This window comes from Nymphalis io, chromosome 19 (assembly GCF_905147045.1).
Source record: "Nymphalis io chromosome 19, ilAglIoxx1.1, whole genome shotgun sequence".
NCBI lineage: Eukaryota > Metazoa > Arthropoda > Insecta > Lepidoptera > Nymphalidae > Nymphalis > Nymphalis io.
Genome location: NC_065906.1, coordinates 8,647,885 through 8,660,370, shown reverse-complemented (window position 1 = coordinate 8,660,370; position 12,486 = coordinate 8,647,885). Strand labels below are relative to the sequence as shown.

At 33.5% G+C, this 12,486-nt stretch overlaps 2 protein-coding genes across 2 annotated transcripts; one reads left to right on the top strand and one right to left on the bottom strand.

Annotated features, from left to right (window-relative positions):
* Nucleotides 1-23: 23 nt before the first annotated feature.
* LOC126775965 (DNA polymerase iota) lies at nt 24-2,222 on the bottom strand. The gene is made up of 2 exons (XM_050498200.1): nt 2,067-2,222; nt 24-1,969 (listed from the first exon to the last, which is right to left on the bottom strand). Exons 1-2 carry the CDS (start codon nt 2,075-2,077, stop codon nt 154-156), a joined length of 1,827 nt encoding a protein of 608 aa, XP_050354157.1. The 5' UTR covers nt 2,078-2,222; the 3' UTR covers nt 24-153.
* A 539-nt stretch (nt 2,223-2,761) lies between these two features.
* Nucleotides 2,762-12,486, top strand: LOC126775981 (protein phosphatase 1 regulatory subunit 21). Its single transcript, XM_050498226.1, has 9 exons — nt 2,762-2,924; nt 2,995-3,189; nt 3,823-3,960; nt 4,414-4,656; nt 5,523-5,606; nt 5,871-6,024; nt 7,297-7,469; nt 7,784-7,879; nt 8,406-12,486. Exons 1-9 carry the CDS (start codon nt 2,859-2,861, stop codon nt 8,547-8,549), a joined length of 1,293 nt encoding a protein of 430 aa, XP_050354183.1. The 5' UTR covers nt 2,762-2,858; the 3' UTR covers nt 8,550-12,486.

Sequence of the window (12,486 nt, the reverse complement as noted above, 5' to 3'; positions counted from 1 at the left end):
TTAACTTAAAACCCTATAAATAAGGTATAAATAAAAATATTTTTATAACATAAACATGTATTTGATCAGTGTAATAAAAATTGTATGATTTGAAAAAATAGAAACCATTCACTTATCACTTAAAATAATTAACAAGATAAAATCTTACTAATACTATTTGTGTGGAACAAAATATTTCAAGATTGTGTTAGGTTTCGCTTTGTTCAAGTTTCTGGGGCTACTTCTGGGCACCTCTGAGCTTGAGGGATTTTTCCACATGGCTTTTAGTTCCTGTTGCATCTCATCGGGAAGAGCACTAAATACTTCTTTATCAACATAACTTGGACAGTCATCACAATTAGTTCCTTCTGCCACATCCTTCATAGTGTCTGAGGTGTCTGAGAGATTATCTTTTGCAGGGCTTGCTCGAGGTGTGAGAGACCTGTCTCTTGAACTCAACCGGAGTTCTGATACTTTTTCCAGTTCCTTTGAATTAAGCCTGAGCTCACCAACTTTCAACTTACTTGGTGATGCAACCTCTTCTTTTGACAAACACCTTCTCTTTGCTATCCAATTGACTTTTTTGGGCTTTTTAGGTGATGGTTCCACTTCACCGTCTGAAAGATCAGTTGTTGTACTACTACTGGGAGATGCGGCTGAGTAGTCCATCGAGGAAGCTGATGTGTCACAGTCATTCTGTATATTGAGAACTGACTGGACAGATATATCATTCATTAAATAGTTGACAATTGAACTTCTACCAGTCATACGCTCTTGAAATTTTGTAAATGCCAGTCCTACTAAAGTTAAATGGAATGGTTTGGATAAATCAATGAGTTTATTGAACAGTCTCATTATTATGCTCATCAGTTTTTGTTGGCCGGCTTCAGTTACTGTCAGTGTACCACTGGTAATTGTAAAAATTGATGGTGATACTTGACTTTGTCTGGACTCTCTGTGACTACTCAACCTTTTTACATCTTTCTTTCTTAATGTTACTCTAAGTGAAACTGGAATGCGTCCATCTTCCCTTACTAATATTAGCAACCTCTGTAAGAGTGCCCCAAATTTCTCCTCAACTTCACTTTTTACACTGACAGTCTTAAAGCTATCTTCTAAACCTATGCTCTGTGGTCTTCCTGATTGCTTCACTGGAGTATTATCTTCACCTACACTTAAACTTTTCAATCTAACCGCCATGTCACCACTAAAATGCTTCTTTAGAACATCTAAAGAAACTTCTTGCAGGTCACTCACTGTAATTATCTTTTGAGAAATGAGAGCTTCAGTAGTCTTTGAGCCAATACTTGGTATTGAACGAACACTTTGTAATGTAGTCATAAAAGTAGCCCCATGTTCAGGAAATACAGTTGTTTGGTCATTTGGCTTTTTAAATGGACAAACTAGTTTAGCCAAAAGTTTATTATGAGCTATTCCAGCACAAGTTGTAAAACCTAACTCATCATAAATTTTGTGTCTCATCTCACTGGCTATTTGTGATGCTACTTTTAATCTCGTATGGCAGCCACAGATACACTCTGTGCTTGGTTCAGAGTATACATGACCAGATAGTGTGATGCTTGTTACATTTATACTTTTTAATTTTTCCTGTACTAAGTTTGTGACATCAATAAAATTTTCATCCATGCCTAGTTTTTCAACTGGACATTTCCAAGTTTGAAGTAAAGTGAATATTTTATTCGAGGCGGCCCTGTAGTCGTGCAAGTCTTCACCACTGACTAACTTTAAGTTTGGACATATTTTCAATGCGTCTGAAACGAGCATGCATTTTCGTATACCGAACTTCCTAGCTTCATAATTACTGGTCACAACGATGTTTTTCTGTTGAATTCCTAGTGGAAGGGATCGCAGTTCTGGTTTCCGCACCATCTCTACTTGAGCGTAAAAACAATCCACGTCTATGTGTATAATACTCTTGGAATGGTCGCTTGAGACTTCAGTAAAAGTGGAGCTGCTCGTTTCCATGTTCCTGTGGATTATTCACACAGTTTCATCATAATTTACTTTGTTCCGACTTAAGTTTTACCTGTTGCGATAGAATATTCTACTGTGAGTCAGAACCTTACCTGTCGTCCATGCTTTGACATAAATTTATAAAATAAGTTAAATAGTAAATAAGTACAGAATATAACTAGTTAATTATTATTTTTCTTTCATAAATTCCAAAATATTGATATTTTAGATCGGACAATCACGACACATCAACAGAGACAATGTTGCCAGGTAATTGTATTTAGTAGTGCTGCACTGCCAATGATAATGCTAAACAATCGCACTGCAGTTGACTTTACAAAATTCCCCGTTTAATATAGTAATTGCAGTCAACCTTTTCCTGATATTACCAAAGTATATTTTATCAAAATATACTACATATTAAAAATATATTTTTAATTCAAAAATCATGTCTTCCTTTTAAAAATGAATTCAAATTCGAAAATAATAAATTAATTAAACTTGTTTTTTTACATATGTAAATCAATCTTAATGTTTAGTTGATCACGAACTGTCTAGATTATAGTTATGACTTGATTAATTAAAAATATAGGTATTTTTACTTAGCAGTATTTTTAATAAACTTAAATTTATCATAAAAATATCACCATATATGTATATGTAAATGTCATAATATATTATTATCTGAAACCATGCAAAGTATTTTTTATTAAACGCGGTTTACGTACGGATTGCTAATATGTTACAAGTATCCAAGCCAGCATTGTTTTTTTTATAAACGTCAGTTATTTGTCAAATTGGACTGTCATTTTCACACGAAAGTGGGTGTTCGATACGGTACTGAATTTAACAAATAAACAATTAAAGTATAACCAGAAAGAGTTATGACCTCTTGAAACCTAGTCATGGAGGGGCTGCCTTCTGGTGATATTCAGGCCAAATATCAAAAATTAGCTGCAGAGTATTCTAAGGTATATACTTATCTTAACAGTAGAGTACTCGACTCGGCAATTGGTGTTAATTTACTGTTTCCGTTCACAGTTGAGAGTTCACGTGAAAGTATTAAAGAAGGGTGTCCTAGACGAACAAGCAAAGTCAAATGAATTACGGGAAGTCTTAAAAGATAAAGAGAAGTCGCTAAGGAAAGGAGAATTAGAGATAGATTCATTAACGTTTAGGAACCAGCAGTTGACGCGGCGCGTTTCCGTCCTTCAAGATGAACTTGATCTTCTTCAGGTATATTAAAAAGTTACGAATAATATAGTAATTAAAAATTATTAACAAGTTAAATCAATTTATGAAAACTATCTGATGGAATATCTAATCTGATTAATTAACAAATATTTGTATTTTAAAAAAGTCATACAAACTATTATTTGTGTGCTTTTCTTTTGTTCAATTTGTTTCTTTCAACATCTTCTTTCTTTTAGATTTATGAATCATTATAAGTTTATGTTTATTTTTTTTATTTAAATAAAGGGAACAAATTTGCATTCATAATGGGGTTCTAACGAAATTCTGTGAATTAAAATATGAAAATAATTTAAACTCTGTCTATTCACCTGATTGTGAAATCTCCCAAGTTCAATACACTATTTATTGTAAAATTTTTAAAGAACTCCTAACAACAGTATCATCATCATCTGAGGCGTTACAACCGCGGGTGGGCCTTAACCTGGTCTGGTAAAACTCTCCAATCCGAGCTATTTGTGGCTTTTCTTCTCTTACTTGTCACCCCTAAGATCTTACAACAGTAGCTTAGCTGAAAAAATTTATATACCTATTGAATATTATGGGTCCATACACATAAAGCAGTAGACCATACCTTTATTAAGTTCACATATTCTAATGAAACATATATTTTTATAGAATAAGTTAACAAAGAAATCTAAAAGTAAAGGAGACGAGAAGCAGGCAACAACAAGCCAAGCATCCCCACTCGACTCAGGCCTCCTGCAAGAAGAGCTTCAGAAAAAGATAATTGAAAATGCTCAGTATGCATCACAGGTACAGCGATTTTATATAAACCAGAACCAGAATTAAATAAAAACAATATCCATAGTAGATTTTCTCAAAGATAGTTAGTTCATATGTTTGAATAAATAATCTTTACAAAAATTATACTATAGGCTAAATTTGTGTACATTTTTCAGATTAAGTTTTTTACAATGCTTCTCTATACATATTTCTTACATACACAGTTTTTATAAATCATAATTGATTAAAATTACTATATATGTGTAAACATTAATATTAAAATAATTCAGATTAAATTTGGCTTAAAAGTTTCAAACAACTAAAGGTTTAACTGTGAATGTTGTGTTGTTGTTAGTATTGTGGATTGGTTAAACAATACTTTGTCTTTTTCTTTCAATGACAAATCAATAATGACAAAAAGAGAGAAATACATGTTTAACTACACACCCTCCAACAACATTTATAAACACAATATGTAAACAGCTTTCAGATAAGACTTTTGAAGTATCTCAACTCCAAGCTTCAATCGATGACTACCAGAAGCACATTAGTGAGAGTGAAAGCAAGTATAGATGTGAGATTGCTAAATTAAAGAATAAAAATCAGGAACTCCAGTTCGCATTGGAAGAGGCTCAAAAGGACCGGCTAGGTGTAACAACCAAGCCACAAACCAGCAGCCAAGCGGCAAGTTGTAATGGAGATTTTCTGTCGGAAGGTGGAAGCTTGGTTGGTTCCACAATTTATTTATTTATTTATTGTTAAGTCAAAATATACTATATTTGAGTAGACTCTTGTAAGAACTTTTGAAATGGTAAAAAGGTAAAATTGAACGAAGAGATTTCACATTTGGAATGTAGATTCTATTGAAAGAAACAGTACAAAGCACTGTAGTTACTATTTTTTTGACGAGCCAGTTGGCGTGGTTGGTAGATACTTGCCTTTCAAGCCAAAGCTTGTGGGTTCGATTCCCACCCAGGACAGACATTTGTGAGCATGAATATGTCTGTTTGTTCTGAGTCTGGGTGTAATTATCTATATAAGTATGTATTTACAAAAGAAAAGTAGTATATGTAGTATATCATATCAGTTGCCTGGTTTCCATAGCACGAGCTCTGCTTAATTTGGGATTAGATGGCCGTGTGTGAATAATGTCCCAGGATATTATTTAATTTATTTATTTTACATCATTCAAAAATATACTTATAATAGTTATTTTAATGTTTCCCGGCCCATCGTGAAAGTGAACGAATTATTCACTTAATCTCATAGTCGTGCACCAATGGTTACACACTTTTTACTATAATCCTTCTCTTGCGTAGCTACTAAATACCTAGTCACCTTCCGGCCTTTAGCAATACGACACCATAGCCATTTTGTTTAGGTTAAAGATATTATGATTAATTATATTTTCTTCTAACATAATGAGCTTAGTTACATATGCAAATAAAAATGTATCTAAAGTATGCAAAAGTTATTAGTTCCTGAGGTAACTTTGGTATGATAATTAAATTGATAAGTCACTTAACTTTGTTATGAAAACTAACTAACATTGTGAATATTGAATATTAAAATACAAAGTGTAATATTTTCAGGTGGGCAGTGAAGATGCCCTTAGTTCTGTAGATGATTTGAATATTAACGAGCAACTTAGTACAAAAGCTCATACTTTAGAACAGGTAATAAACATATTAAAGTGAATTTAAATATTGTATATAGAAATGTAAATTAAAATACCTTTTAAACCTTCCATGAGATATTGAAATGATAGCAAAATTTCATTTATATTCAATATGTAAATTGTTTTTGTCTTTTCTTATAATTTTAAATACTTTTTTATCTGTAGTTTTTTAATTTATAAAAGTATTTCTAATATTTTTATCAGAATTTAATAGAAATTTAGAATTGAATCTTAGTTATATATTTATTGGACATATTTGTAGGAAAATCAAAAACTTCGTATGGAATACGAGTTGCTCGAAATGGAGAATGAAAGCCTTAAACTAGAGATAAGTAAACACGTATCCGCCGCCCAGAAGAGGAGAGGGGAGACGCACGACTCGGGTGACTTTAATAGCTTCAGTGAGACCTCTGTCGGTGAGTTCCATAAACTGTTATAATCTCGCGCAATCGGAATGTGATCTGACCTTTTAGAACTGAGATACTAGTGGTCCGCCGCTAGCAATGCCTCGGCAAACTCGCGTCGATGCTCGCGAGACATTGTTACTTGTTTATTAATTAGTGTGGATTTTTGTACGTAACTTGCTTTTAGAAATTTATGGTTGTACAATTGTTATAATTATTAGCATATTATTAGATTAGAGGAATAAGTACAAAGATATATAAAATTTCGAAAGGTCACTCAAAATAATTCCGGGACTCCTGCTCAGGGGGTTAGGATCGAACTTGAGTTTTTACACCGCTAGTCGGCCCTGCTGGATAAACCATTGCGCTACAGGACAGTGATGCCAACTTCTACAGAATATTCCTCCTAGGACCAACTTCAAATTCCTCTAAATATTGATTAAGAACCCCTAAATTTTTTTGTTGCACATTCGGTTTGAGAGGTAATTTCAAATACAAATTAAAAATACATTCAAGTAGTATGTGTACTGGTGGTAGGGCTTTGTGCAAGCTCGTCTGGGTAGGTATCACCCACTTATCAGATATTCTACCGCAAAACAGCAGTACTTGGTGTTGTTGTGTTCTGGTTTGAAGGGTGAGTGAGCCAGTGTAATTACAGGCACAAGGGACATAAAATCTTAGTTTCCAAGGTTGGTGGCGCATTGGCTATGTAGGCGATGGTTGACATTTCTTACAATGTCAATGTCTAAGGGCGTTGGTGACCACTTACCATCAGGTGGCCCATATGCTCGTCCGTATTCCTATTCTATAAAAAAAAAATAGCTGTTGTATTTATGTGAGTGCATTTTACACATTTACATACATTAATTAATGACCTAATAATATTAATGATGATAACAATGAAATTAAACGATTTTTATTTTTCATTCAGTGACCAGAAATCGAAGCCCGGGCTTCCTACGTGTTGTACAAGCACGCTGACCGTTGAGCTATTATTTCAATCTCGATATATTATAGTTTTTTGATATTTCAGTTATAGCCACGCTTTTTCAGTTTTAGCCACGGAATTTATATTTGGTTTGTTACTTGCGTTGAAGGCTTAAAATAAATTGTATAGAGTCGTACGTTTTTTTAAGGAAAAAAAACTTGAATAATAGACCCCCTAAAAAAACCCTGGACACCTTGTTTCCCCCCAAATTTGGGGGGAAAACCCGCAAGTTGGCATCACTGCTTGAGGATTGTCAGTTTGGATGGAGTTAGACGCAGGTGTGTGCGTGCCGGCAGACGCGGGCGGCGTGGTGTCGGGGCTGCTGGGCGCGCTGGCGTGTCCGCTGCTGCTGGCGCGCGAGCTGCAGGCGCGCGAGGAGCGCGTGGCGACGCACTTCCGGCGCCGCCTCGCCGCCGCCGCCGCGCGCGCCGAGCTGCTGCAGGGGAAGACCGACCACTACCTGCAGGAGGTACTCGCCTGGGCTTTGCGTAACTGCAACCCTCGTTCGTTACGTCCCGTCGACGCTTCGTTTCCCTTGAGCCCCTTATGTGGCTCCCAATCTCAAAATGCACAATCCGAAAGAAAGGTGTATGCGTCGATATCAAGTTATACTATTAAAAAAATATTTTGTTGTTAATTACTATTTTTAAAATCATATTATGGGTATGTTATGCTAGCATTCATAAATTAATATATTCATATAACTTCGAAGAAGCTTTCACGAAATATCGGTAATTATCGCATGTATATAGGTGTATAATGTGCTTTTTATTTATTATATAGTGCGAAATGCTTCGATTACGGTTCGATGTAATGGAGCGTGAAAAGGAAGAAAATGCGCATACCTTACAAGAGAAACACAACACGATCAGCAGGCTGGTGAGTCGTTATCTATATACAAACTAGCACATCGGACACCATCGTACATTACCGAGTTATATACTTGTGGAATAGGGATAGACGAACTATTTAAATAAATTCAAATATATTTGTTTAACTACTATTTATATAATAATAAAGAATACAATTTCCATCTCGTTCATATGATTCACTATTGACTGAACTTACTATCGTTTGCATATACTAAGGGCCTGGGTACTGGGCCTGGGTTTGTACCTCTGAGATCGGCCATCAATTATTTTAGAGGTTTTTTGTCAAGAAATATTTAGTAGCAGTTTGGGGGATGATTGTTTCACTCATATGCGTCGCACAGCACGTAGAGCCGTCTGTCCTCCGCTCGGATATCCTGTGCCATCGGAATAGGCGAAGAGAGTATTTATTTTTGCACACACACACTTGTGCACTATAATACCTCTCGTGAATTTGGCCAGACTCCCAAATTATATCGGTCAGAAGAAAATCAAAATTTACTATATAATCAAAGTTCAATTTCATTTCCTCACAGGAAGAGGAGCTTCAGTCGACGTCTCGCAACTACGAGCAGCAGCTGGGCGTGCTCACCGAGCACGTGGCCGCGCTCAACGAGCACATCGCGCGCCAGCACGACCGCCTGCAGCAGCTGCAGCGCTCCAGGGAGCGACGCAAGTAGCGGCGCACGGCCCACTGCAGCGCTACAGCACTCGCGCGACTGCGCTTCCCGTCCCGCGGCGAACTGTCGCTCTTGCAGCGCTCGCGGACATAAAACACCTCCTGCATTGCGTTCACGTACGCCGTATGGTCATGATTCATCCAATCACACCTCAATCCTTATTTAAGCAAAGAATACGGCCAGTATGCGCGCACCGATAATATTCCCTGCTAGACGATTCTAGTTTGAAACTGTAACTGTAAACCACGACTGGTTTATTGGTAGTCACCATACTTCGATTGGAGTTTTTTGTCGGCAACTACACTTTGTAAATTTTAACCTCCACCGTTAATGCCTATCGGGTAAATAGTTTTTAAATTTATGAACGAATTATAATGTTGCTATCTCTAATACTATCCTATAGACAAAAATAATCCTTATTTTTCACACATACAATACGTGTGCACCTGTCTTTTCATTATATTAGTATGTCTTCATTATTAGCACTGACATTTTTAAATGTTTCATGATAAAACACACACAAAGACCACATGAATGAATTAAATATTGGTAAGAGGAAAAAAACTCATAATTCTTAAAAAAAAAAAAATATTTTTTTAAAATAGAAACATCTATGAAGGCAAAGGTGTTTTATATATAAAGAACAGATTTTACATAAATAAATTAAAACGAAAAATCAAAAAAAAAAAAAAATCTTATGTCCAGTCGTATATAAGAAATAATAATTCAATTGTTCGTGTATGTACATAAGGTGATACGACTATATTATTAATATAAAAGTATATAGGTTAAATGGCACTTTTATACTTGAAAATGTAATAGTTATATAAGATTATTATCAAAGAAATGAAACGATGAATTTTATCATAAAAAAATCGCTATTGAATTCGCCGAATATTTACTTTATTTTGTTTTACTTTTGATGCATTAAAAATGATTTAAACATACAGCGTTGTATTAAGAAATATATAAATGAATTGTTAATAAATGACGTGTAAACATAAAATATATGAAGTTTTAAATACATTTCTAATACAATACGATATGATATGAAATAAGAAAATTGTGAGACTTATTATTATTAAAATGTAATTAAATATGTGTATTTCTTAATAATATCGCAAGGTACACGTTTTAAATAATTATTTTATCTTAAATTTATTTAAAAAAATTAAGTCGTGAATGTTTATTTTATCATTACTTTTTAGCATTCCTATCGAATAAACGAGGCCTAATTATGTATTGTTTATTTCAATTGAATTTGTACAAAATAGAAGAGTAAAAAAACAATTAATTTTTTTTATTGGTGGACGTATTTGACATATTATATTTTTTAAGAATAGCTTATGAAATTATGATGACTAAATACTGAGCGCCCATTGGTCGCATATTGCGTCATCAGCGGCTATCGACCAATTACAATTCAGCTTAAAGTCAAATTAATTTGACTTTATTCAGCGCTTTGGAAATTGAAAGTATTTGATTCATGCAGAAGCTTCAAAAATACGTGCAAAATTTCTGCTAATCGATTGGGTGAAAGTGCTTGGTTTGACCCACACTAAAACCTAACAAGTGAAATTAAATATATTTTTTTAATACGAGAAAATGTAATTTCTCACAAGAGAAGTATTATTTTTAAAAAGAGATACGCATATTTCTTAAGAATTATATTGATATTCTTTTAAAATGTATTCTTAACGTTTTATACAAATTCAATTGAAGTACGTGTATATAGCTACTGTTAGTGCCAAGGGGTCGCAACATTGTATTTATAATTAAATCCTTACTGCATACAGTTATTATGCAACTATTGTTATATTGTAGTTTTTTTAAACGTCTTTATTTAGTTATGAGCGTTGTTACCTATCACTTAAAATAGCAGAGAGAAAATGATTACAAAGAAAATATTTTTAATTACGGTATTCATTCGCTATGAGGCCACCTAATTTGGTACTCAAATTTCAACTATGTTTTGGATATTCGGAGAACATAGGCTGTGACGACGGACAGACACGAAAGTGATCCTATAAGACCTGGTTTTTCCTCGAATGTAAACATAACAGCAAGCAAATATTTTCAGCGGATTGTGTCTGGTTTTTATATTCTCAATAACCTACGTAACAAAAGGTCGTATTAACATACGACTACTACTACTATACTAAACAATGTGTATTTATATATTTACATACGACCTTTTGTTATTGCAATAACAGTAGCTATGCCATTTTTATCGGCTAGTGATTGGTTCTTCTAGTTGTAAGGTATTAAATGCAATATAGGCTCCATAGATTACTTACGATGTATTTTTAGTTTTATATATAAAAAAAAAACTTACGTTACGTACATTAATACATGTTTCGTCTTGTGATCTGACAATTATTCACATTTATGCAGAGATTTTATCGAAAAATATTGTTAATTCTACATAATAATGTCATGTACCATTGGAACTACTTTAAATGATACGATGTGAGCGAACTCGAATACATACAAACTGATTTCTTATCAAATTATCATCAAAAATAACTTTATAAAATAAATTCCCGCGAACAATCAAATTTTTATTAATACTACAATGGATATACATCGCGAAAGTTTAAACCATACTTTTTACTCTGCGAAATGGACTCCGTTAATTGAAGAAATTTTAATATTTTTTATAACTGATGAAATTGGCTTGTATGTTATTCTATCATGTTTGTTTATTAATACACGTTAAAATTTAAATCATATTCTATATCTTTTGACAGCTGTTATCACAATTAGAAATATTTTAAAAGCTATGTACTAAGAGAAAAAATACTAGTCACATCTATGATCTCTGTCAAAAGTATACAGAAGACGTGGTTTGTAAAGAATAGGTATGAAACTCCTTTATAAACCATGTAAAAACTATATAATTGAATTATTGATACAATTATATACCTCATTCTAAAAAAAAAAATTAGAAATTTTTAAATTATTTATCATCAATTATTATTTTTGTAATTTTAATTATGGTGCTTATTAAATTATTAATTATTAAGATTTCACTTCTCGTTTTTATTTTAGTGAAAAATTTATTTTTAAAATTTTACCATTTAAAAATAGAATCTTTCTTATTAGAATGAGGTCAAATTTACATCGTTAAGATTTGTAACGATATTCATAATCATTTCCGAGGTGTGATCTTGAAATTGCTATCACTAAGAGCATTCGCGTGTAATTTAACAAATTTGATTAGAACATTACATTACACATAATGTGTTTGACACGTTGACGATAATTCGTGTGTGTATCACATTGATTTTTTTTTATTCTGGAAATATCACTATCACTCACTTGACAAGTTAAAAATCCATCGAGCGCAATATCTTGCTTTAGAAATATCTAAGTAAGCGAAAATGTATAATAACTTGTTAGTCTAGCTATACAGCTTGGGAATATCCTTAAGTGACTGTACTCTTATTGCGAATAAACATTATCAACATTAAAGTCAACAAAGTAACTTTGAACACGTCATGAATTAAACGTAAAGTTACCACGGATGGTCTCAGAATGTAACCAAGAAGGTCCGCCAAGAAACGATTATCCTTAGATAATCTTTTGCATCAATTAAAAAAACTGAATGTTGATTACTGAGTCATATGTTATTAGAAGCGATGTTCGGAGTTGTAACGTTACAAGGTGGCCAATGTTCGTGAAGTATTTACAGATGTAATGCTCGTTTCCGAACGTTACTTGCGAATGATCTCAGGAGTATTCTTCACAATTGTTGCACAGTACGTACATATATAATTATATTACGAAACTTTATTTTTCCATTGTCAACGTCTTTGAAGGATAACCAATCTCCCCTGGAGAACTCAATAGCAGACTATTCTGATCATGTAATAAATTATATGTATGAAATGTGGTATATACAATGTGTATTTATATATTAATAAATAGTTCTATC

What these genes read in the sequence shown, in the direction of transcription:
- LOC126775981 (XM_050498226.1), top strand. Translation starts at nt 2,859, where the DNA reads ATGGAGGGGCTGCCTTCTGGTGATATTCAGGCCAAATATCAAAAATTA. An exon ending in ATGCTCAGTATGCATCACAG is followed by an intron (nt 3,961 to 4,413) that starts GTACAGCGATTT and finishes ATATGTAAACAG; the next exon opens with CTTTCAGATAAGACTTTTGA. An exon ending in CCGACCACTACCTGCAGGAG is followed by an intron (nt 7,470 to 7,783) that starts GTACTCGCCTGG and finishes TTTATTATATAG; the next exon opens with TGCGAAATGCTTCGATTACG.